This window comes from Ascaphus truei, chromosome 2 (assembly GCF_040206685.1).
Source record: "Ascaphus truei isolate aAscTru1 chromosome 2, aAscTru1.hap1, whole genome shotgun sequence".
In the NCBI taxonomy this organism is placed as follows: Eukaryota; Metazoa; Chordata; class Amphibia; order Anura; family Ascaphidae; genus Ascaphus; species Ascaphus truei.
Genome location: NC_134484.1, coordinates 1,220,239 through 1,243,927, shown reverse-complemented (window position 1 = coordinate 1,243,927; position 23,689 = coordinate 1,220,239). Strand labels below are relative to the sequence as shown.

The following is a 23,689-nucleotide window of genomic DNA, read 5'->3' as shown; positions in this document are numbered from 1 at the left end:
CTGTCACTCGGGAAGCAGGGAGATACCGGCACCCCTCACCGAGGCCCATAACTCGGGAAGCAGGAGGATACCGGCACCCCACACCGGGGCCTGTCACTCGGGAAGCAGGGAGATACCGGCACCCCACACCGGGGCCTGTCACTCGGGAATCAGGGAGATACCGGCACCTCACACCGGGGCCTGTCACTCCGGAAGCAGGGGGATACCGGCACCCCACATCGGGGCCTGTCACTCGGGAAGCAGGGGGATACCGGCACCCCACACCGGGGCCTGCCACTCGGGAATCAGGGAGATTCCCGCACCCCACACCGGGGCCTGTCACTCGGGAAGCAGGGAGATACCGGCACCCCACACCAGGGCCTGTCACTCAGGAAGCAGGGAGATACCGGCACCCCACACCGGGGCCCGTAACTCGGGAAGCAGGGAGATACCAGCACCCCACACCGGGGCCTGTCACTCGGGAAGCAGGGAGATACCGGCACCCCACACCGGGGCCCGTAAATCGGGAAGCAGAGAGATACCGGCACCCCATACCGGGGCCCGTAACTCGGGAAGCAGGGAGATACCGGCACCCATACCGGGGCCCGTAACTCGGGAAGCAGGGGGATACCGGCACCCCACACCGGGGCCTGCCACTCGGGAATCAGGGAGATACTGGCATCCCACATCGGGGCCTGTCACTCGGGAAGCAGGGAGATACCGGCACCCCACACCGGGGCCTGTCACTCGGGAAGCAGGGAGATACCGGCACCCCACACCGGGGCCTGCCACTCGGGAATCAGGGAGATACCGGCACCCCACACCGGGGCCCGTCACTCGGGAAGCAGGGAGATACCGGCACCCCACACCGGGGTCTGTCACTCGGGAAGCAGGGGGATACCGGCACCCCATACCGGGGCCTGTCACTCGGGAAGCAGGGGGATACCGGCACCCCACACCGGGGCCTGTCACTCGGGAAGCAGGGGGATACCGGCACCCCACACCGGGGCCCGTAACTCGGGAAGCAGGGGGATACCGGCACCCCACACCGGGGCCTGTCACTCGGGAAGCAGGGAGAAACCGGCACTCCACACAGGGGCCTGTCACTCGGGAAGCAGGGGGATACCGGCACCCCACACCGGGGCCCGTAACTCGGGAATCAGGGAGATACCGGCACCCCACACCGGGGCCTGTCACTCGGGAAGCAGGGGGATACCGGCACCCCACACCAGGGCCCGTAACTCGGGAAGCAGGGGGATACCGGCACCCCACACCGGGGCCTGTCACTCGGGAAGCAGGGGGATACCGGCACCCCACACAGGGGCCTGTCACTTGGGAAGCAGGGTGATACCGGCACCCCACACCGGGGCCCGTAACTCGGGAATCAGGGAGATACCGGCACCCCACACCGGGGCCTGTCACTCGGGAAGCAGGGAGATACCAGCACCCCACACCGGGGCCCGTAACTCGGGAATCAGGGGGATACCGGCACCCCACACCAGGGCCCGTAACTCGGGAAGCAGGGGGATACCGGCACCCCACACCGGGGCCTGTCACTCGGGAAGCAGGGAGATACCGGCACCCCACACTGGGGCCCGTAACTCGGGATACATTGAGATACCGGCACCCCACACCGGGGCCCATAACTCGGGAAGCAGGGAGATACTGGCACCCCACACCGGGGTCTGTCACTAGGGAAGCAGGGGGATACCGGCACCCCACACCGGGGCCTGTCACTCGGGAAGCAGGGAGAAACCGGCACTCCACACAGGGGCCTGTCACTCGGGAAGCAGGGAGATACCGGCACCCCACACCGGGGCCTGTCACTCGGGATACATTGAGATACCGGCACCCCACACTGGGGCCCGTAACTCGGGATACATTGAGATACCGGCACCCCACACCGGGGCCCATAACTCGGGAAGCAGGGAGATACTGGCACCCCACACCGGGGTCTGTCACTAGGGAAGCAGGGGGATACCGGCACCCCACACAGGGGCCTGTCACTCGAGAAGCAGGGATATACAGGCACCCCACACCGGGGCCTGTCACTCGGGAAGCACGGAGATACCGGCAACCCACACCGGGGCCTGTCACCCGGGAAGCAGGGATATACCGGCACCCCACACCGAGGCCTGTCACTCGGGAAGCAGGGGGATACCGGCACCCCACACCGGGGCCTGTCACTCGGGAATCAGGGAGATACTGGCACCCCACACCGGGGCCTGTCGGGAAGCAGGGAGATACCGGCACCCCACACCGGGGCCTGTCACTCGGGAAGCAGGGAGATACCGTCACCCCACACCGGGGCCCGTCACTCGGGATACAGGGAGATACCGGCACCCCACACCGGGGCCTGTCACTCGGGAATCAGGGAGATACCGGCACCCCACACTGGGGCCTGTCACTCGGGAAGCAGGGAGATACCAGCACCTCACACCGGGGCCTGTCACTCGGGAATCAGGGAGATACCGGCACCCCACACCGGGGCCCATAACTCGGGAAGCAGGGAGATACCGGCACCCCACACCGGGGCCCGTCGGGAAGCAGGGGGATACTGGCACCCCACACCGGGGCCTGTCACTCGGGAAGCAGGGAGATACCGGCACCCCACACCGGGGCCTGTCACTCGGGAATCAGGGAGATACCGGCACCCCACACCGGGGCCTGTCACTCGGGAAGCAGGGAGATACCGACACCCCACACCGGGGCCTGTCACTCGGGAAGCAGGGAGATACCGGCACCCCACACCGGGGCCCGTAACTCGGGATGCAGGGAGATACCTGCACCCCACACCGGGGCCTGTCGGGAAGCAGGGAGATACCGGCACCCCACACCGGGGCCCGTAACTCGGGAAGCAGGGAGATACCGGCACCCCACACCGGGGTCTGTCACTCGGGACGCATGGGGATACCGGCACCCCACACCGGGGCCCGTAACTCGGGAAGCAGGGAGGTACCAGGGCCCGTAACTCGGGATGCATGGAGATACCGGCACCCCACACCGGGGCCCTTAACTTGGGAAGCAGGGGGATACCGGCACCCCACACCGGGGCCTGTCACTAGGGAAGCAGGGGGATACCGGCACCCCACACCGGGGCCTGCCACTCGGGAATCAGGGAGATACTGGCATCCCACATCGGGGCCTGTCACTCGGGAAGCAGGGAGATACCGGCACCCCACACCGGGGCCTGTCACTCGGGAAGCAGGGAGATACCGGCACCCCACACCGGGGCCTGCCACTCGGGAATCAGGGAGATACCGGCACCCCACACCGGGGCCCGTCACTCGGGAAGCAGGGAGATACCGGCACCCCACACCGGGGTCTGTCACTCGGGAAGCAGGGGGATACCGGCACCCCATACCGGGGCCTGTCACTCGGGAAGCAGGGGGATACCGGCACCCCACACCGGGGCCTGTCACTCGGGAAGCAGGGAGATACCGGCACCCCACACCGGGGCCTGCCACTCGGGAATCAGGGGGATACCGGCACCCCACACCGGGGCCCGTCACTCGGGAAGCAGGGAGATACCGGCACCCCACCGGGGCCCGTAACTCGGGAAGCAGGGAGATACCGGCACCCCACACCGAGGCCCGTAATTCGGGAAGCAGGGGGACACCGGCACCCCATACCGGGGCCTGTAACTCAGGAAGCAGGGAGATACCGGCACCCCACACCGGGGCCCGTAACTCGGGAAGCAGGGAGATACCGGCACCCCACACCGGGGTCTGTCACTCGGGACGCATGAGGATACCGGCACCCCACACCGGGGCCCGTAACTCGGGAAGCAGGGAGGTACCAGGGCCCGTAACTCGGGATGCATGGAGATACCGGCACCCCACACCGGGGCCCGTAACTTGGGAAGCAGGGGGATACCGGCACCCCACACCGGGGCCTGTCACTAGGGAAGCAGGGGGATACCGGCACCCCACACCGGGGCCTGCCACTCGGGAATCAGGGAGATACTGGCATCCCACATCGGGGCCTGTCACTCGGGAAGCAGGGAGATACCGGCACCCCACACCGGGGCCTGTCACTCGGGAAGCAGGGAGATACCGGCACCCCACACCGGGGCCTGCCACTCGGGAATCAGGGAGATACCGGCACCCCACACCGGGGCCCGTCACTCGGGAAGCAGGGAGATACCGGCACCCCACACCGGGGTCTGTCACTCGGGAAGCAGGGGGATACCGGCACCCCATACCGGGGCCTGTCACTCGGGAAGCAGGGGGATACCGGCACCCCACACCGGGGCCTGTCACTCGGGAAGCAGGGAGATACCGGCACCCCACACCGGGGCCTGCCACTCGGGAATCAGGGGGATACCGGCACCCCACACCGGGGCCTGTCACTCGGGAAGCAGGGAGATACCGGCACCCCACACCGGGGCCTGCCACTCGGGAATCAGGGGGATACCGGCACCCCACACCGGGGCCCGTCACTCGGGAAGCAGGGAGATACCGGCACCCCACACCGGGGTCTGTCACTCGGGAAGCAGGGGGATACCGGCACCCCATACCGGGGCCTGTCACTCGGGAAGCAGGGGGATACCGGCACCCCACACCGGGGCCTGTCACTCGGGAAGCAGGGAGATACCGGCACCCCACACCGGGGCCTGCCACTCGGGAATCAGGGGGATACCGGCACCCCACACCGGGGCCCGTCACTCGGGAAGCAGGGAGATACCGGCACCCCACCGGGGCCCGTAACTCGGGAAGCAGGGAGATACCGGCACCCCACACCGAGGCCCGTAATTCGGGAAGCAGGGGGATACCGGCACCCCATACCGGGGCCTGTAACTCAGGAAGCAGGGAGATACCGGCACCCCACACCGGGGCCCGTAACTCGGGAAGCAGGGAGATACCGGCACCCCACACCGGGGTCTGTCACTCGGGACGCATGGGGATACCGGCACCCCACACCGGGGCCCGTAACTCGGGAAGCAGGGAGGTACCAGGGCCCGTAACTCGGGATGCATGGAGATACCGGCACCCCACACCGGGGCCCGTAACTTGGGAAGCAGGGGGATACCGGCACCCCACACCGGGGCCTGTCACTAGGGAAGCAGGGGGATACCGGCACCCCACACCGGGGCCTGCCACTCGGGAATCAGGGAGATACTGGCATCCCACATCGGGGCCTGTCACTCGGGAAGCAGGGAGATACCGGCACCCCACACCGGGGCCTGTCACTCGGGAAGCAGGGAGATACCGGCACCCCACACCGGGGCCTGCCACTCGGGAATCAGGGAGATACCGGCACCCCACACCGGGGCCCGTCACTCGGGAAGCAGGGAGATACCGGCACCCCACACCGGGGTCTGTCACTCGGGAAGCAGGGGGATACCGGCACCCCATACCGGGGCCTGTCACTCGGGAAGCAGGGGGATACCGGCACCCCACACCGGGGCCTGTCACTCGGGAAGCAGGGAGATACCGGCACCCCACACCGGGGCCTGCCACTCGGGAATCAGGGGGATACCGGCACCCCACACCGGGGCCCGTCACTCGGGAAGCAGGGAGATACCGGCACCCCACCGGGGCCCGTAACTCGGGAAGCAGGGAGATACCGGCACCCCACACCGAGGCCCGTAATTCGGGAAGCAGGGGGATACCGGCACCCCATACCGGGGCCTGTAACTCAGGAAGCAGGGAGATACCGGCACCCCATACCGGGGCCTGTCACTCGGGAAGCAGGGAGATACCGGCACCACACACCGGGGCCCGTAACTCGGGAAGCAGGGAGATACTGGCACCCCACAACGAGGCCCGTAACTCGGGAAGCAGGGGGATACCGGCATCCCACACCGGGGCCTGTCACTCGGGAAGCAGGGAGATACCGGCACCCCTCACCGAGGCCCATAACTCGGGAAGCAGGAGGATACCGGCACCCCACACCGGGGCCTGTCACTCGGGAAGCAGGGAGATACCGGCACCCCACACCGGGGCCTGTCACTCGGGAATCAGGGAGATACCGGCACCTCACACCGGGGCCTGTCACTCCGGAAGCAGGGGGATACCGGCACCCCACATCGGGGCCTGTCACTCGGGAAGCAGGGGGATACCGGCACCCCACACCGGGGCCTGCCACTCGGGAATCAGGGAGATTCCCGCACCCCACACCGGGGCCTGTCACTCGGGAAGCAGGGAGATACCGGCACCCCACACCAGGGCCTGTCACTCGGGAAGCAGGGAGATACCGGCACCCCACACCGGGGCCCGTAACTCGGGAAGCAGGGAGATACCAGCACCCCACACCGGGGCCTGTCACTCGGGAAGCAGGGAGATACCGGCACCCCACACCGGGGCCCGTAAATCGGGAAGCAGAGAGATACCGGCACCCCATACCGGGGCCCGTAACTCGGGAAGCAGGGAGATACCGGCACCCATACCGGGGCCCGTAACTCGGGAAGCAGGGGGATACCGGCACCCCACACCGGGGCCTGCCACTCGGGAATCAGGGAGATACTGGCATCCCACATCGGGGCCTGTCACTCGGGAAGCAGGGAGATACCGGCACCCCACACCGGGGCCTGTCACTCGGGAAGCAGGGAGATACCGGCACCCCACACCGGGGCCTGCCACTCGGGAATCAGGGAGATACCGGCACCCCACACCGGGGCCCGTCACTCGGGAAGCAGGGAGATACCGGCACCCCACACCGGGGTCTGTCACTCGGGAAGCAGGGGGATACCGGCACCCCATACCGGGGCCTGTCACTCGGGAAGCAGGGGGATACCGGCACCCCATACCGGGGCCTGTCACTCGGAAAGCAGGGAGATACCGGCACCCCACACCGGGGCCTGCCACTCGGGAATCAGGGGGATACCGGCACCCCACACCGGGGCCCGTAACTCGGGAAGCAGGGAGGTACCGGCACCCCACACCGGGGCCTGTCACTCGGGAAGCAGGGAGATACCGGCACCCCACACTGGGGCCTGTCACTCGGGAAGCAGGGAGATACCGGCACCCCATACCGGGGCCTGTCACTCGGGAAGCAGGGAGATACCGGCACCCCACACCGGGGCCCGTAACTCGGGAAGCAGGGAGATACCGGTACCCCACACCGGGGCCCGTAACTCGGGAAGCAGGGAGATACCGGCACCCCACACCGGGGTCTGTCACTCGGGAAGCAGGGGGATACCGGCACCCCACACCGGGGCCCATAACTCGGGAAGCAGGGGGATACCGGCACCCCACACCGGGGCCTGTCACTTGGGAAGCAGGGGGATACCGGCACCCCACACTGTGGCCTGTAACTCAGGAAGCAGGGGTATACTGGCACCCCACACCGGGGCCTGTCACTCGGGAAGCAGGGGGATACCGGCACCCCACACCGGGGCCCGTAACTCGGGAAGCAGGGGGATACCAGCACCCCACACCGGGGCCTGTCACTCGGGAAGCAGGGGGATACCGGCACCCCACACCGGGGCCTGTCACTCGGGAAGCAGGGGGATACCGGCACCCCACACCGGGGCCCGTAACTCGGGAAGCAGGGGGATACCGGCACCCCACACCGGGGCCTGTCACTCGGGAAGCAGGGAGAAACCGGCACTCCACACAGGGGCCTGTCACTCGGGAAGCAGGGGGATACCGGCACCCCACACCGGGGCCTGTAACTCGGGAATCAGGGAGATACCGGCACCCCACACCGGGGCCTGTCACTCGGGAAGCAGGGGGATACCGGCACCCCACACCAGGGCCCGTAACTCGGGAAGCAGGGGGATACCGGCACCCCACACCGGGGCCTGTCACTCGGGAAGCAGGGGGATACCGGCACCCCACACAGGGGCCTGTCACTTGGGAAGCAGGGTGATACCGGCACCCCACACCGGGGCCCGTAACTCGGGAATCAGGGAGATACCGGCACCCCACACCGGGGCCTGTCACTCGGGAAGCAGGGAGATACCAGCACCCCACACCGGGGCCCGTAACTCGGGAATCAGGGGGATACCGGCACCCCACACCAGGGCCCGTAACTCGGGAAGCAGGGGGATACCGGCACCCCACACCGGGGCCTGTCACTCGGGAAGCAGGGAGATACCGGCACCCCACACTGGGGCCCGTAACTCGGGATACATTGAGATACCGGCACCCCACACCGGGGCCCATAACTCGGGAAGCAGGGAGATACTGGCACCCCACACCGGGGTCTGTCACTAGGGAAGCAGGGGGATACCGGCACCCCACACCGGGGCCTGTCACTCGGGAAGCAGGGAGAAACCGGCACTCCACACAGGGGCCTGTCACTCGGGAAGCAGGGAGATACCGGCACCCCACACCGGGGCCTGTCACTCGGGATACATTGAGATACCGGCACCCCACACTGGGGCCCGTAACTCGGGATACATTGAGATACCGGCACCCCACACCGGGGCCCATAACTCGGGAAGCAGGGAGATACTGGCACCCCACACCGGGGTCTGTCACTAGGGAAGCAGGGGGATACCGGCACCCCACACCGGGGCCTGTCACTCGAGAAGCAGGGATATACAGGCACCCCACACCGGGGCCTGTCACTCGGGAAGCACAGAGATACCGGCAACCCACACCGGGGCCTGTCACCCGGGAAGCAGGGATATACCGGCACCCCACACCGAGGCCTGTCACTCGGGAAGCAGGGGGATACCGGCACCCCACACCGGGGCCTGTCACTCGGGAATCAGGGAGATACTGGCACCCCACACCGGGGCCTGTCGGGAAGCAGGGAGATACCGGCACCCCACACCGGGGCCTGTCACTCGGGAAGCAGGGAGATACCGTCACCCCACACCGGGGCCCGTCACTCGGGATACAGGGAGATACCGGCACCCCACACCGGGGCCTGTCACTCGGGAATCAGGGAGATACCGGCACCCCACACTGGGGCCTGTCACTCGGGAAGCAGGGAGATACCAGCACCTCACACCGGGGCCTGTCACTCGGGAATCAGGGAGATACCGGCACCCCACACCGGGGCCCATAACTCGGGAAGCAGGGAGATACCGGCACCCCACACCGGGGCCCGTCGGGAAGCAGGGGGATACTGGCACCCCACACCGGGGCCTGTCACTCGGGAAGCAGGGAGATACCGGCACCCCACACCGGGGCCTGTCACTCGGGAATCAGGGAGATACCGGCACCCCACACCGGGGCCTGTCACTCGGGAAGCAGGGAGATACCGACACCCCACACCGGGGCCTGTCACTCGGGAAGCAGGGAGATACCGGCACCCCACACCGGGGCCCGTCACTCGGGAAGCAAGGAGATACCGGCACCCCACACCGGGGCCCGTAACTCGGGATGCAGGGAGATACCTGCACCCCACACCGGGGCCTGTCGGGAAGCAGGGAGATACCGGCACCCCACACCGGGGCCCGTAACTCGGGAAGCAGGGAGATACCGGCACCCCACACCGGGGTCTGTCACTCGGGACGCATGGGGATACCGGCACCCCACACCGGGGCCCGTAACTCGGGAAGCAGGGAGGTACCAGGGCCCGTAACTCGGGATGCATGGAGATACCGGCACCCCACACCGGGGCCCTTAACTTGGGAAGCAGGGGGATACCGGCACCCCACACCGGGGCCTGTCACTAGGGAAGCAGGGGGATACCGGCACCCCACACCGGGGCCTGCCACTCGGGAATCAGGGAGATACTGGCATCCCACATCGGGGCCTGTCACTCGGGAAGCAGGGAGATACCGGCACCCCACACCGGGGCCTGTCACTCGGGAAGCAGGGAGATACCGGCACCCCACACCGGGGCCTGCCACTCGGGAATCAGGGAGATACCGGCACCCCACACCGGGGCCCGTCACTCGGGAAGCAGGGAGATACCGGCACCCCACACCGGGGTCTGTCACTCGGGAAGCAGGGGGATACCGGCACCCCATACCGGGGCCTGTCACTCGGGAAGCAGGGGGATACCGGCACCCCACACCGGGGCCTGTCACTCGGGAAGCAGGGAGATACCGGCACCCCACACCGGGGCCCGTCACTCGGGAAGCAGGGAGATAACGGCACCCCACCGGGGCCCGTAACTCGGGAAGCAGGGAGATACCGGCACCCCACACCGAGGCCCGTAATTCGGGAAGCAGGGGGATACCGGCACCCCATACCGGGGCCTGTAACTCAGGAAGCAGGGAGATACCGGCACCCCACACCGGGGCCCGTAACTCGGGAAGCAGGGAGATACCGGCACCCCACACCGGGGTCTGTCACTCGGGACGCATGGGGATACCGGCACCCCACACCGGGGCCCGTAACTCGGGAAGCAGGGAGGTACCAGGGCCCGTAACTCGGGATGCATGGAGATACCGGCACCCCACACCGGGGCCCGTAACTTGGGAAGCAGGGGGATACCGGCACCCCACACCGGGGCCTGTCACTAGGGAAGCAGGGGGATACCGGCACCCCACACCGGGGCCTGCCACTCGGGAATCAGGGAGATACTGGCATCCCACATCGGGGCCTGTCACTCGGGAAGCAGGGAGATACCGGCACCCCACACCGGGGCCTGTCACTCGGGAAGCAGGGAGATACCGGCACCCCACACCGGGGCCTGCCACTCGGGAATCAGGGAGATACCGGCACCCCACACCGGGGCCCGTCACTCGGGAAGCAGGGAGATACCGGCACCCCACACCGGGGTCTGTCACTCGGGAAGCAGGGGGATACCGGCACCCCATACCGGGGCCTGTCACTCGGGAAGCAGGGGGATACCGGCACCCCACACCGGGGCCTGTCACTCGGGAAGCAGGGAGATACCGGCACCCCACACCGGGGCCTGCCACTCGGGAATCAGGGGGATACCGGCACCCCACACCGGGGCCTGTCACTCGGGAAGCAGGGAGATACCGGCACCCCACACCGGGGCCTGCCACTCGGGAATCAGGGGGATACCGGCACCCCACACCGGGGCCCGTCACTCGGGAAGCAGGGAGATACCGGCACCCCACACCGGGGTCTGTCACTCGGGAAGCAGGGGGATACCGGCACCCCATACCGGGGCCTGTCACTCGGGAAGCAGGGGGATACCGGCACCCCACACCGGGGCCTGTCACTCGGGAAGCAGGGAGATACCGGCACCCCACACCGGGGCCTGCCACTCGGGAATCAGGGGGATACCGGCACCCCACACCGGGGCCCGTCACTCGGGAAGCAGGGAGATACCGGCACCCCACCGGGGCCCGTAACTCGGGAAGCAGGGAGATACCGGCACCCCACACCGAGGCCCGTAATTCGGGAAGCAGGGGGATACCGGCACCCCATACCGGGGCCTGTAACTCAGGAAGCAGGGAGATACCGGCACCCCACACCGGGGCCCGTAACTCGGGAAGCAGGGAGATACCGGCACCCCACACCGGGGTCTGTCACTCGGGACGCATGGGGATACCGGCACCCCACACCGGGGCCCGTAACTCGGGAAGCAGGGAGGTACCAGGGCCCGTAACTCGGGATGCATGGAGATACCGGCACCCCACACCGGGGCCCGTAACTTGGGAAGCAGGGGGATACCGGCACCCCACACCGGGGCCTGTCACTAGGGAAGCAGGGGGATACCGGCACCCCACACCGGGGCCTGCCACTCGGGAATCAGGGAGATACTGGCATCCCACATCGGGGCCTGTCACTCGGGAAGCAGGGAGATACCGGCACCCCACACCGGGGCCTGTCACTCGGGAAGCAGGGAGATACCGGCACCCCACACCGGGGCCTGCCACTCGGGAATCAGGGAGATACCGGCACCCCACACCGGGGCCCGTCACTCGGGAAGCAGGGAGATACCGGCACCCCACACCGGGGTCTGTCACTCGGGAAGCAGGGGGATACCGGCACCCCATACCGGGGCCTGTCACTCGGGAAGCAGGGGGATACCGGCACCCCACACCGGGGCCTGTCACTCGGGAAGCAGGGAGATACCGGCACCCCACACCGGGGCCTGCCACTCGGGAATCAGGGGGATACCGGCACCCCACACCGGGGCCCGTCACTCGGGAAGCAGGGAGATACCGGCACCCCACCGGGGCCCGTAACTCGGGAAGCAGGGAGATACCGGCACCCCACACCGAGGCCCGTAATTCGGGAAGCAGGGGGATACCGGCACCCCATACCGGGGCCTGTAACTCAGGAAGCAGGGAGATACCGGCACCCCATACCGGGGCCTGTCACTCGGGAAGCAGGGAGATACCGGCACCACACACCGGGGCCCGTAACTCGGGAAGCAGGGAGATACTGGCACCCCACAACGAGGCCCGTAACTCGGGAAGCAGGGGGATACCGGCATCCCACACCGGGGCCTGTCACTCGGGAAGCAGGGAGATACCGGCACCCCTCACCGAGGCCCATAACTCGGGAAGCAGGAGGATACCGGCACCCCACACCGGGGCCTGTCACTCGGGAAGCAGGGAGATACCGGCACCCCACACCGGGGCCTGTCACTCGGGAATCAGGGAGATACCGGCACCTCACACCGGGGCCTGTCACTCCGGAAGCAGGGGGATACCGGCACCCCACATCGGGGCCTGTCACTCGGGAAGCAGGGGGATACCGGCACCCCACACCGGGGCCTGCCACTCGGGAATCAGGGAGATTCCCGCACCCCACACCGGGGCCTGTCACTCGGGAAGCAGGGAGATACCGGCACCCCACACCAGGGCCTGTCACTCGGGAAGCAGGGAGATACCGGCACCCCACACCGGGGCCCGTAACTCGGGAAGCAGGGAGATACCAGCACCCCACACCGGGGCCTGTCACTCGGGAAGCAGGGAGATACCGGCACCCCACACCGGGGCCCGTAAATCGGGAAGCAGAGAGATACCGGCACCCCATACCGGGGCCCGTAACTCGGGAAGCAGGGAGATACCGGCACCCATACCGGGGCCCGTAACTCGGGAAGCAGGGGGATACCGGCACCCAATACCGGGGCCCGTAACTCGGGAAGCAGGGAGATACCGGCACCCCGCACCGGGGCCTGTCACTAGGGAAGCAGGGGGATACCGGCACCCCACACCGGGGCCCGTAACTCGGGAAGCAGGGAGATACCAGCACCTCACACCGGGGCCCGTAACTCGGGAAGCAGGGAGATACCGGCACCACACACCGGGGCCTGTAACTCAGGAAGCAGGGAGATACCGGCACCCCACACCAGGGCCCGTAACTCGGGAAGCAGGGAGATACCGGCACCCCACACCGGGGCCCGTAACTCGGGAAGCAGGGAGATACCGGCACCCCACACCGGGGCCTGTCACTCAGGAAGCAGGGAGATACCGGCACCCCACACTGGGGCCCGTAACTCGGGAAGCAGGGAGATACCGGCACCCCACACCGGGTGCCGTAACTCGGGAATCAGGGAGATACCGGCACCCCACACCGGGGCCCGTAACTCGGGAAGCAGGGAGATACCGGCACCCCACACCGGGGCCTGTCACTCGGGAATAAGGGAGATACCAGCACCTCACACCGGGGCCCGTAACTCGGGAAGCAGGGAGGTTCCGGCACCCCACACCGGGGCCCGTAACTTGGGAAGCAGGGGGATACCGGCACCCCACACCGGGGCCTGTAACTCGGGAAGCAGGGAAATACCGGCACCCCACACCGGGGCCTATCACTCGGAAAGCAGGGAGATACCGGCACCCCACACCGGGGCCCGTAACTTGGGAAGCAGGGGGATACCGGCACCCCACACCGGGGCCTGTAACTCGGGAAGCAGGGAAATACCGGCACCCCACACCGGGGCCCGTAACTTGGGAAGCAGGGGGATACCAGCACCCCACACCGGGGCCTATCACTCGGGAAGCAGGGAGATACCGGCACCCCACACCGGGGCCCGTAACTCGGGAAGCAGGGAGATACCGGCACCCCATACCGGGGCCTGTCACTCGGGAAGCAGGGGGATACCGGCACCCCATACCGGGGCCCGTAACTCGGGAAGCAGGGGGATACCGGCACGCCACACCGGGGCCTATCACTCGGGAAGCAGGGAGATACCGGCACCCCACACCGGGGCCTGTAACTCGGGAAGCAGGGAGATACCGACCCCCCACACCGGGGCCCGTAACTCGGGAAGCAGGGGGATACCGGCACCCCACACCGGGGCCTATCACTCGGGAAGCAGGGAGATACCGGCACCCCACACCGGGGCCTGTAACTCGGGAAGCAGGGAGATACCGGCACCCCACACCGGGGCCTGTCACTCGGGAAGCAGGGAGATACCAGCACCCCACACCGGGGCCCGTAACTCGGGAAGCAGGGAGATACCGGCACCCCACACCGGGGCCTGTAACTCGGGAAGCAGGGAGATACCGGCACCCCACACCGGGGCCTGTAACTCGGGAAGCAGGGAGATACCGGCACCCCACACCGGGGCCTGTAACTCGGGAAGCAGGGAGATACCGGCACCCCACACCGGGGCCTGTAACTCGGGAAGCAGGGGGATACCGGCACCCCACACCGGGGCCTGTAACTCGGGAAGCAGGGAGATACCGGCACCCCACACCGGGGCCCGTCACTCGGGAAGGGAAGCAGGGATATACCGGCACCCCACACCGGGGCCTGTCACTCGGGAAGCAGGGAGATACCGGCACCTCACACCGGGGCCTGTCACTCGGGAAGCAGGGATATACCGGCACCCCACACCGGGGCCTGTCACTCGGGAAGCAGGGAGATACCGGCACCTCACACCGGGGCCTGTCACTCGGGAAGCAGGGAGATACCGGCACCTCACACCGGGGCCTGTCACTCGGGAAGCAGGGATATACCGGCACCCCACACCGGGGCCTGTCACTCGGGAAGCAGGGATATACCGGCACCCCACACCGGGGCCTGTCACTCGGGAAGCAGGGAGATACCGGCACCTCACACCGGGGCCCGTAACTCGGGAAGCAGGGAGATACCGGCACCCCACACCGGGTCCCGTAACTCTGGAAGCAGGGAGATACCGGCACCCCACACCGGGGCCTGTCACTCGGGAAGCAGGGAGATACCGGCACCCCACACCGGGGCCCGTAACTCGGGAATCAGGGAGATACCGGCACCCCATACCGGGGCCTGTCACTCGGGAAGCAGGGAGATACCGGCACCCCACACCGGGGCCTGTAACTCGGGAAGCAGGGAGATACCGACACCCCACACCGGGGCCCGTAACTCGGGAATCAGGGAGATACCGGCACCCCACACCGGGGCCTGTCACTCGGGAATCAGGAGGTCAGCCGAGGATGAAATTGAATGCGGTTCAGCTCCGGAGACCCCCTGCTTCAATACGGTATTATTAAAGTAAAATCCGCGCGATTGCCTGTTAGAGGCGCGCAGAGGGAGTGCCCGGTTCAATCTTACTGCGCATCGCTGCGGCCGCAGTGGTTACAGCTGCACGTGCCGGAGCGTCTGGCGGTGAGTGCACCCGTTTCAGCCACCACCTGTGGTCTGCGGTTGAAGAGCAGGAGATCCGACGGGGGGGGGGGGAGGGGTCACACATCGTGGCTAGCGCACGCACGCCGACTGGGGCCTGCCCCATAGAGGGCTGTGCTTGGTGTGCAGCGCGCACGCCTGCGCGGCCAGAGGGGACGTGGCCTTACAGATAGAAGTGGCTGCGCCTGTATATAGGAACGGGCGGTTTAGCGCCAGCCTGGAGGAGGTGATAAAAAAGTGGCGCTAATTCAAGTAATAATAGCGTTTCTAAAAATATCCAAATTTGATGAATACAATTTTTTTTACTTAAACTGGCTATATTTTTAACCCACCCAAAATAAGGCGCCGTATTGTTGGCGATACAACACTGAGGTTCAGCACCGTTAACATAACACCCGTTTTTTTTAAAGATAAATTCGCATTATTAAGTTATCGAAATGGGATGAATCCCGGACATTACTTGTTTAATTGCCCGTGGAGAGGAAACTTAAAGGGACACACCCACCGGGCACTCATTTGCATGTCACTACCCAGAATCCTTTTCTGCAGTGTAACCACTGAATGACGTGACAATGAGATGATAGGAGCAGGTTTGGGGTCGCGTAGGTACACTCTGGGGGTACAGTACAGTATCGGGGTACAGTATATCTTGTATCTATGAAATGCCGGCAGTGCAGTCAGAGCTTTACAAAACAAAGAGTAGAATACAGGAATGTATAATACAGTAAGTACATGAAACATACAAGCACACGATTGTAAGCTCTGCGGAGCAGTGTTTTCCTCTTAGTGGTATGCTGCGAGCATTGCAGAGACGGCAGGGGAAGGAGTAAGAGCGGTGGGTAGTAGTGCCTGGGTTAATAGTTATTAGTAAGTGTGGGGGATGGCTGTGCCTGGCCTTGATGGTGGGCAAGCGCCTCCTGTGTATGTGGGGAAAATTGGACATGACTCCAGGATATTGTAATGCTTCATTCAGAAGGTGAGATGTGACTGGAAGTTGGGAAGAGAAGGTGCATGGTGTATATGTGTGCGAGGGAGTCCCACAGGTGAAAGAACCGTAGAGGTGGCAAGTAGACCATTTGGAGTTGGGAAGAGAAGGTGCATGGTGTAGACTCGTGTGAGGGAGTCCCACAGGTGAAAGAGCCGTAGAGGTGGCAAGGAGACCATTTAGAGTTGGGAAGAGAAGGTGCATGGTGTATACTCGTGTGAGGGAGTCCCACAGGTGAAAGAGCCGTAGAGGTGGCAAGGAGACCATTTGGAGTTGGGAAGAGAAGGTGCATGGTGTAGACTCGTGTGAGGGAGTCCCACAGGTGAAAGAGCTGTAGAGGTGGCAAGGAGACCATTTAGAGTTGGGAAGAGAAGGTGCATGGTGTATACTCGTGTGAGGGAGTCCCACAGGTGAAAGAGCCGTAGAGGTGGCAAGGAGACCATTTGGAGTTGGGAAGAGAAGGTGCATGGTGTATACTCGTGTGAGGGAGTCCCACAGGTGAAAGAGCCGTAGACATGGCAAGGAGACCATTTGGAGTTGGGAAGAGAAGGTGCATGGTGTATACTCGTGTGAGGGAGTCCCACAGGTGAAAGAGCCGTAGAGGTGGCAAGTAGACCATTTGGAGTTGGGAAGAGAAGGTGCATGGTGTATACTCGTGTGAGGGAGTCCCACAGGTGAAAGAGCCGTAGAGGTGGCAAGGAGACCATTTGGAGTTGGGAAGAGAAGGTGCATGGTGTATACTCGTGTGAGGGAGTCCCACAGGTGAAAGAGCCGTAGAGGTGGCAAGGAGACCATTTGGAGTTGGGAAGAGAAGGTGCATGGTGTATACTCGTGTGAGGGAGTCCCACAGGTGAAAGAGCCGTAGAGGTGGCAAGGAGACCATTTGGAGTTGGGAAGAGAAGGTGCATGGTGTATACTCGTGTGAGGGAGTCCCACAGGTGAAAGAGCCGTAGACATGGCAAGGAGACCATTTGGAGTTGGGAAGAGAAGGTGCATGGTGTATACTCGTGTGAGGGAGTCCCACAGGTGAAAGAGCCGTAGACATGGCAAGGAGACCATTTGTAGTTGGGAAGAGAAGGTGCGTGGTGTATACTCGTGTGAGGGAGTCCCACAGGTGAAAGAGCCGTAGAGGTGTCAAGGAGACCATTTGGAGTTGGGAAGAGAAGGTGCATGGTGTATACTCGTGTGAGGGAGTCCCACAGGTGAAAGAGCCGTAGAGGTGGCAAGAAGACCATTTGGAGTTGGGAAGAGAAGGTGCATGGTGTATACTCGTGTGAGGGAGTCCCACAGGTGAAAGAGCCGTAGACATGGCAAGGAGACCATTTGGATTTGGGAAGAGAAGGTGCATGGTGTATACTCGTGTGAGGGAGTCCCACAGGTGAAAGAGCCGTAGACGTGGCAAGGAGACCATTTGGAGTTGGGAAGAGAAGGTGCATGGTGTATACTCGTGTGAGGGAGTCCCACAGGTGAAAGAGCCGTAGAGGTGGCAAGGAGACCATTTGGAGTTGGGAAGAGAAGGTGCATGGTGTATACTCGTGTGAGGGAGTCCCACAGGTGAAAGAGCCGTAGAGGTGGCAAGTAGACCATTTGGAGTTGGGAAGAGAAGGTGCATGGTGTATACTCGTGTGAGGGAGTCCCACAGGTGAAAGAGCCGTAGAGGTGGCAAGGAGACCATTTGGAGTTGGGAAGAGAAGGTGCATGGTGTATACTCGTGTGAGGGAGTCCCACAGGTGAAAGAGCCGTAGAGGTGGCAAGGAGACCATTTGGAGTTGGGAAGAGAAGGTGCATGGTGTATACTCGTGTGAGGGAGTCCCACAGGTGAAAGAGCCGTAGAGGTGGCAAGGAGACCATTTGGAGTTGGGAAGAGAAGGTGCATGGTGTATACTCGTGTGAGGGAGTCCCACAGGTGAAAGAGCAGTAGAGGTGGCAAGTAGACCATTTGGAGTTGGGAAGAGAAGGTGCATGGTGTAGACTCGTGTGAGGGAGTCCCACAGGTGAAAGAGCCGTAGAGGTGGCAAGGAGACCATTTGGAGTTGGGAAGAGAAGGTGCATGGTGTATACTCGTGTGAGGGAGTCCCACAGGTGAAAGAGCCGTAGAGGTGTCAAGGAGACCATTTGGAGTTGGGAAGAGAAGGTGCATGGTGTATACTCGTGTGAGGGAGTCCCACAGGTGAAAGAGCCGTAGAGGTGTCAAGGAGACCATTTGGAGTTGGGAAGAGAAGGTGCATGGTGTATACTCGTGTGAGGGAGTCCCACAGGTGAAAGAGCCGTAGAGGTGGCAAGGAGACCATTTGGAGTTGGGAAGAGAAGGTGCATGGTGTATACTCGTGTGAGGGAGTCCCACAGGTGAAAGAGCCTTAGACATGGCAAGGAGACCATTTGGAGTTGGGAAGAGAAGGTGCATGGTGTATACTCGTGTGAGGGAGTCCCACAGGTGAAAGAGCCGTAGACGTGGCAAGGAGACCATTTGGAGTTGGGAGGGGTCTCCTGTCTAATGACCCCGGTGTTCTCTGTCCCACACAGGAGACCGGAGTTGGGTTCCCTCGGGACCGTCCCCTGAACACGGAGCGGATAGAGTGGATCCGGATGGGGACGACCGTAGCGACCAACGCCTTGCTGGAGAGGAAGGGGGAGCGTATCGCTTTGCTGATCACGCGCGGGTTCCGGGACCTGCTCCATATTGGTAACCAATCCCGGCCCAAGATCTTTGACCTGGTGAGATAAGAAAGCGTGTGCCCCCCCGTGTATTACAGAGATAAGGGAGTCACTTGTTGTCGTATGTGTAAGTAAGCCGGGGACGGACCAGGGCCATGTTTATTGATATGTACGGCTGTGATCTATGTATATGACGGCGACTACTAAGGTGAGCAGAGTGCCAGAGAAGGAGGAGGGGAGAATGTCTTTATACGGTGCTAACATATTACCAACAGATACAAAGGAAGAGCAGTGAGAACAGCGCTAATGCTATGAATATAAAAATAATGACACATATGTGACAAATAAATATATAATAAACGCACTTTAAAAATTAAAGTGGGGGCTGCCAAGGCAAAACCAATACAGATAATAATAACAAAAAAACGGCGCCTCCAAAAATAGATGTAAATAAAAGCTGACCAAATATAAAGTCCGGTATGGCTGAAGAGAAATCCAGGGAGGGATCTTCAATGAAGTCTCATGGGAAGACAAACAAACAAATAGGACAAAAAAAAGAAAGAAAAAGATCATAGTGCAACTAAAAACAACAATAAACAAATAATCACTGAAAAGATTGGCAAGGAAATAATTACAAATTTAATGCAAGTGAATAAAAATATAATAAAAATATATAAATAAAACAACAAACACATGTACGTTGGGCTGGAGACACTATTAAAGCGATGACATCCGGTAGGGATAAAATTGAAACCCTACTTACAGCAAGGCTGCTAGGTATAAGCCCGTAGCACAGCTGTCCAGTACTTCAGACCAAAGCCAGACATGTGACCTGCCTTCCTCAGAGGGAAGGAACAACCCCTACATTTATTGCAGTCCTACCCTTCAGTACAGCCAGAGGGCGGGCACCCGGTTGTCCCAGCTACAACAGGATGTACCACCCTCTGCTGTCACTCAAGTGCAGTACCAAAGGTGAAGGGGAAAACCCCATATCAACTACTGGCAAACCTGTGAATACCAGGGTTTACTGCCAGCCCATTGGGTAGAATAGTAGCTAGGGGGTACCCCGCTACAAGTGTATGTGTAATATATATTGATGCCAAGTTGCAGTCTCTTTTAGTCCCAATTTAAGGCAGGAAACACACTATTTCTCTATATGGGGTTTATTTACAGGGATTCAAATCATACACCAAAAGGCCCACCGTCCCTTTAAGTCAAAACAAAATATAAAAAGAACACCTATTCCCTTTAGGGAAAATAACTCCACTTTGTTTCAGCCCTTTCTAATGACAGCTGGCCAACTATACTGGTTCCCATCTTAAAACATGTAGTACCATATGCACCCCACCTGAACAGTCTTAAGCATATCAATATAGTGTCTCTCTTATCTGTTGGTGCATTGGAGCAGACGTCCCCGCTTCAGCATGGCCTCGCGTCCTTCCTTCCTAGGGGAACTCGGCACCACCAGCAATCCCTGCTCACTGGCACGCCCGGAAACTCATACCCTGCCAATCCCTGCTCGCTGGCACGCCCGGAAACTCATCCCCCAGCAATCTCTGCTCGCTGGCACGCCCGGAAACTCATCCCCCAGCAATCTCTGCTCGCTGGCACGCCCGGAAACTCATACCCCAGCAATCCCTGCTCGCTGGCACGCCCGGAAACTCATCCCCCAGCAATCTCTGCTCGCTGGCACGCCCGGAAACTCATACCCCAGCAATCCCTGCTCGCTGGCACGCCCGGAAACTCATCCCCCAGCAATCTCTGCTCGCTGGCACGCCCGGAAACTCATACCCCAGCAATCCCTGCTCGCTGGCACGCCCGGAAACTCATACCCTAGCGATCCCTGCTCGCTGGCACTCCCTGCTCGCTGGCACGCCCGGAAACTCATACCCCAGCGATCCCCGCTCGCTGGCACGCCCGGAAACTCTTACCCTAGCGATCCCCGCTCGCTGACACGCCCGGAAACTCATACCCTAGCGATCCCCGCTCGCTGGCACGCCCGGAAACTCATCCCCCAGCAATCTCTGCTCGCTGGCACGCCCGGAAACTCATCCCCCAGCAATCTCTGCTCGCTGGCACGCCCGGAAACTCATACCCCAGCAATCTCTGCTCGCTGGCACGCCCGGAAACTCATCCCCCAGCAATCCCTGCACGCTGGCACGCCCGGAAACTCATCCCCCAGCAATCTCTGCTCGCTGGCACGCCCGGAAACTCATCCCCCAGCAATCTCTGCTCGCTGGCACGCCCGGAAACTCATACCCCAGCAATCCCTGCTCGCTGGCACGCCCGGAAACTCATCCCCCAGCAATCCCTGCTCGCTGGCACGCCCGGAAACTCATACCCCAGCAATCTCTGCTCGCTGGCACGCCCGGAAACTCATACCCCAGCAATCTCTGCTCGCTGGCACGCCCGGAAACTCACCCCCTAGCAATCCCTGCTCGCTTGCATGCCCGGAAACTCATACCCCAGCAATCCCTGCTCGCTGGCACGCCCGGAAACTCATACCCCGCCATCCCTGCTCGCTGGCACGCCCGGAAACTCATCCCCCAGCAATCCCCGCTCGCTGGCACGCCCGGAAACTCCTCCCCCAGCAATCCCTGCTCGCTGGCACGCCCGGAAACTCATACCACAGCAATCCCTGCTCGCCGGCACGCCCGGCAAATCATTCCCCCAGCAATCCCTGCTCTCTGGCACGCCCGGAAACTCATACCCCAGCAACCCCTGCTCGCTGGCACGCCCGGAAACTCATACCCCGCCATCCCTGCTCGCTGGCACGCCCGGAAACTCATCCCCCAGCAATCCCCGCTCGCTGGCACGCCCGGAAACTCATCCCCCAGCAATCTCTGCACGCTGGCACGCCCGGAAACTCATACCCCAGCAATCCCTGCTCGCTGGCACGCCCGGAAACTCATCCCCCAGCAATCTCTGCTCGCTGGCACGCCCGGAAACTCATCCCCCAGCAATCTCTGCTCGCTGGCACGCCCGGAAACTCATACCCTAGCAATCCCTGCTCGCTGACACGCCCGGAAACTCATACCCCAGCAATCCCTGCTCGCTGGCACGCCCGGAAACTCATCCCCCAGCAATCCCTGCTCGCTGGCACGCCCGGAAACTCATCCCCCAGCAATCCCTGCTCGCTGGCACGCCCGGAAACTCATCCCCAGAAATCCCTGCTCGCTGGCACGCCCAGAAACTTATACCCCAGCAATCCCTGCTCGCTGGCACGCCCGGAAACTTATACCCCAGCAATCCCTGCTCGCTGGCACGCCCGGAAACTCACCCCCTAGCAATCCCTGCTCGCTGGCACGCCCGGAAACTCATCCCCCAGCAATCCCTGCTCGCCGGCACGCCCGGCAAATCATTCCCCCAGCAATCCCTGCTCGCCGGCACGCCCGGCAAATCATTCCCCCAGCAATCCCTGCTCGCTGGCACACCCGGAAACTCATACCCCAGCAATCCCTGCTCGCTGGCACACCCGGAAACTCATACCCCAGCAATCCCTGCTCGCTGGCACGCCCGGAAACTCATCCCCCAGCAATCCCTGCTCGCTGGCACGCCCGGAAACTCATACCCCAGCAACCCCTGCTCGCTGGCACGCCCGGAAACTCATACCCCGCCATCCCTGCTCGCTGGCACGCCCGGAAACTCATCCCCCAGCAATCCCCGCTCGCTGGCACGCCCGGAAACTCATCCCCAGCAATCCCTGCTCGCTGGCACGCCCGGAAACTCATCCCCCAGCGATCCCCGCTCGCTGGCACGCCCGGAAACTCCTCCCCCAGCAATCCCTGCTCGCTGGCACACCCGGAAACTCTTACCCCAGCAATCCCTGCTCGCTGGCACGCCCGGAAACTCAACCCCCAGCAATCCCTGCTCGCTGGCACGCCCGGAAACTCATCCCCCAGCAATCCCTGCTCGCTGGCACGCCCGGAAACTCATACCCCGGCAATCCCTGCTCGCTGGCACGCCCGGAAACTCATCCCCTAGCGATCCCCGCTCGCTGGCACGCCCGGAAACTCATCCCCCAGCAATCCCTGCTCGCTGGCACGCCCGGAAACTCTTAACCTAGCGATCCCCGCTCGCTGGCACGCCCGGAAACTCCTACCCTAGCGATCCCCGCTCGCTGGCACGCCCGGAAACTCATCCCCCAGCAATCTCTGCTCGCTGGCACTCCCGGAAACTCATCCCCCAGCAATCCCTGCTCGCTGGCACGCCCGGAAACTCATCCCCCAGCAATCCCTGCTCGCTGGCACGCCCGGAAACTCATCCCCCAGCAATCCCTGCTCGCTGGCACGCCCGGAAACTCACCCCCTAGCAATCCCTGCTCGCTTGCATGCCCGGAAACTCATACCCCAGCAATCCCTGCTCGCTGGCACGCCCGGAAACTCATCCCCCAGCAATCCCTGCTCGCTGGCACGCCCAGAAACTCCTCCCCCAGCACAATCCCTGCTCGCTGGCACGCCCGGAAACTCATACCCCAGCAATCCCTGCTCGCTGGCACGTCCGGAAACTCATCCCCCAGCAATCTCTGCTCGCTGGCAGTCCCGGAAACTCATCCCCCAGCAATCCCTGCTCGCTAGCACGCCCGGAAACTCCTCCCCGAGCACAATCCCTGCTCGCTGGCACGCCCGGAAACTCATCCCCCAGCAATCCCCGCTAGCTGGCACGCCTGGAAACTCACCCCCCA

At 63.1% G+C, this 23,689-nt stretch overlaps 1 protein-coding gene across 1 annotated transcript in view; it reads left to right on the top strand.

The window, feature by feature from the left end:
• LOC142474711 (5-oxoprolinase-like) overlaps nucleotides 1-23,689 on the top strand; it is a 174,291-nt gene that overhangs the window by 71,545 nt on the left and 79,057 nt on the right. The window contains exon 3 of the mRNA XM_075580899.1: nucleotides 18,874-19,065. Coding sequence (XP_075437014.1) covers nucleotides 18,874-19,065 — 192 coding nt within the window. The remainder of the gene's footprint in view (nucleotides 1-18,873; nucleotides 19,066-23,689) is intronic.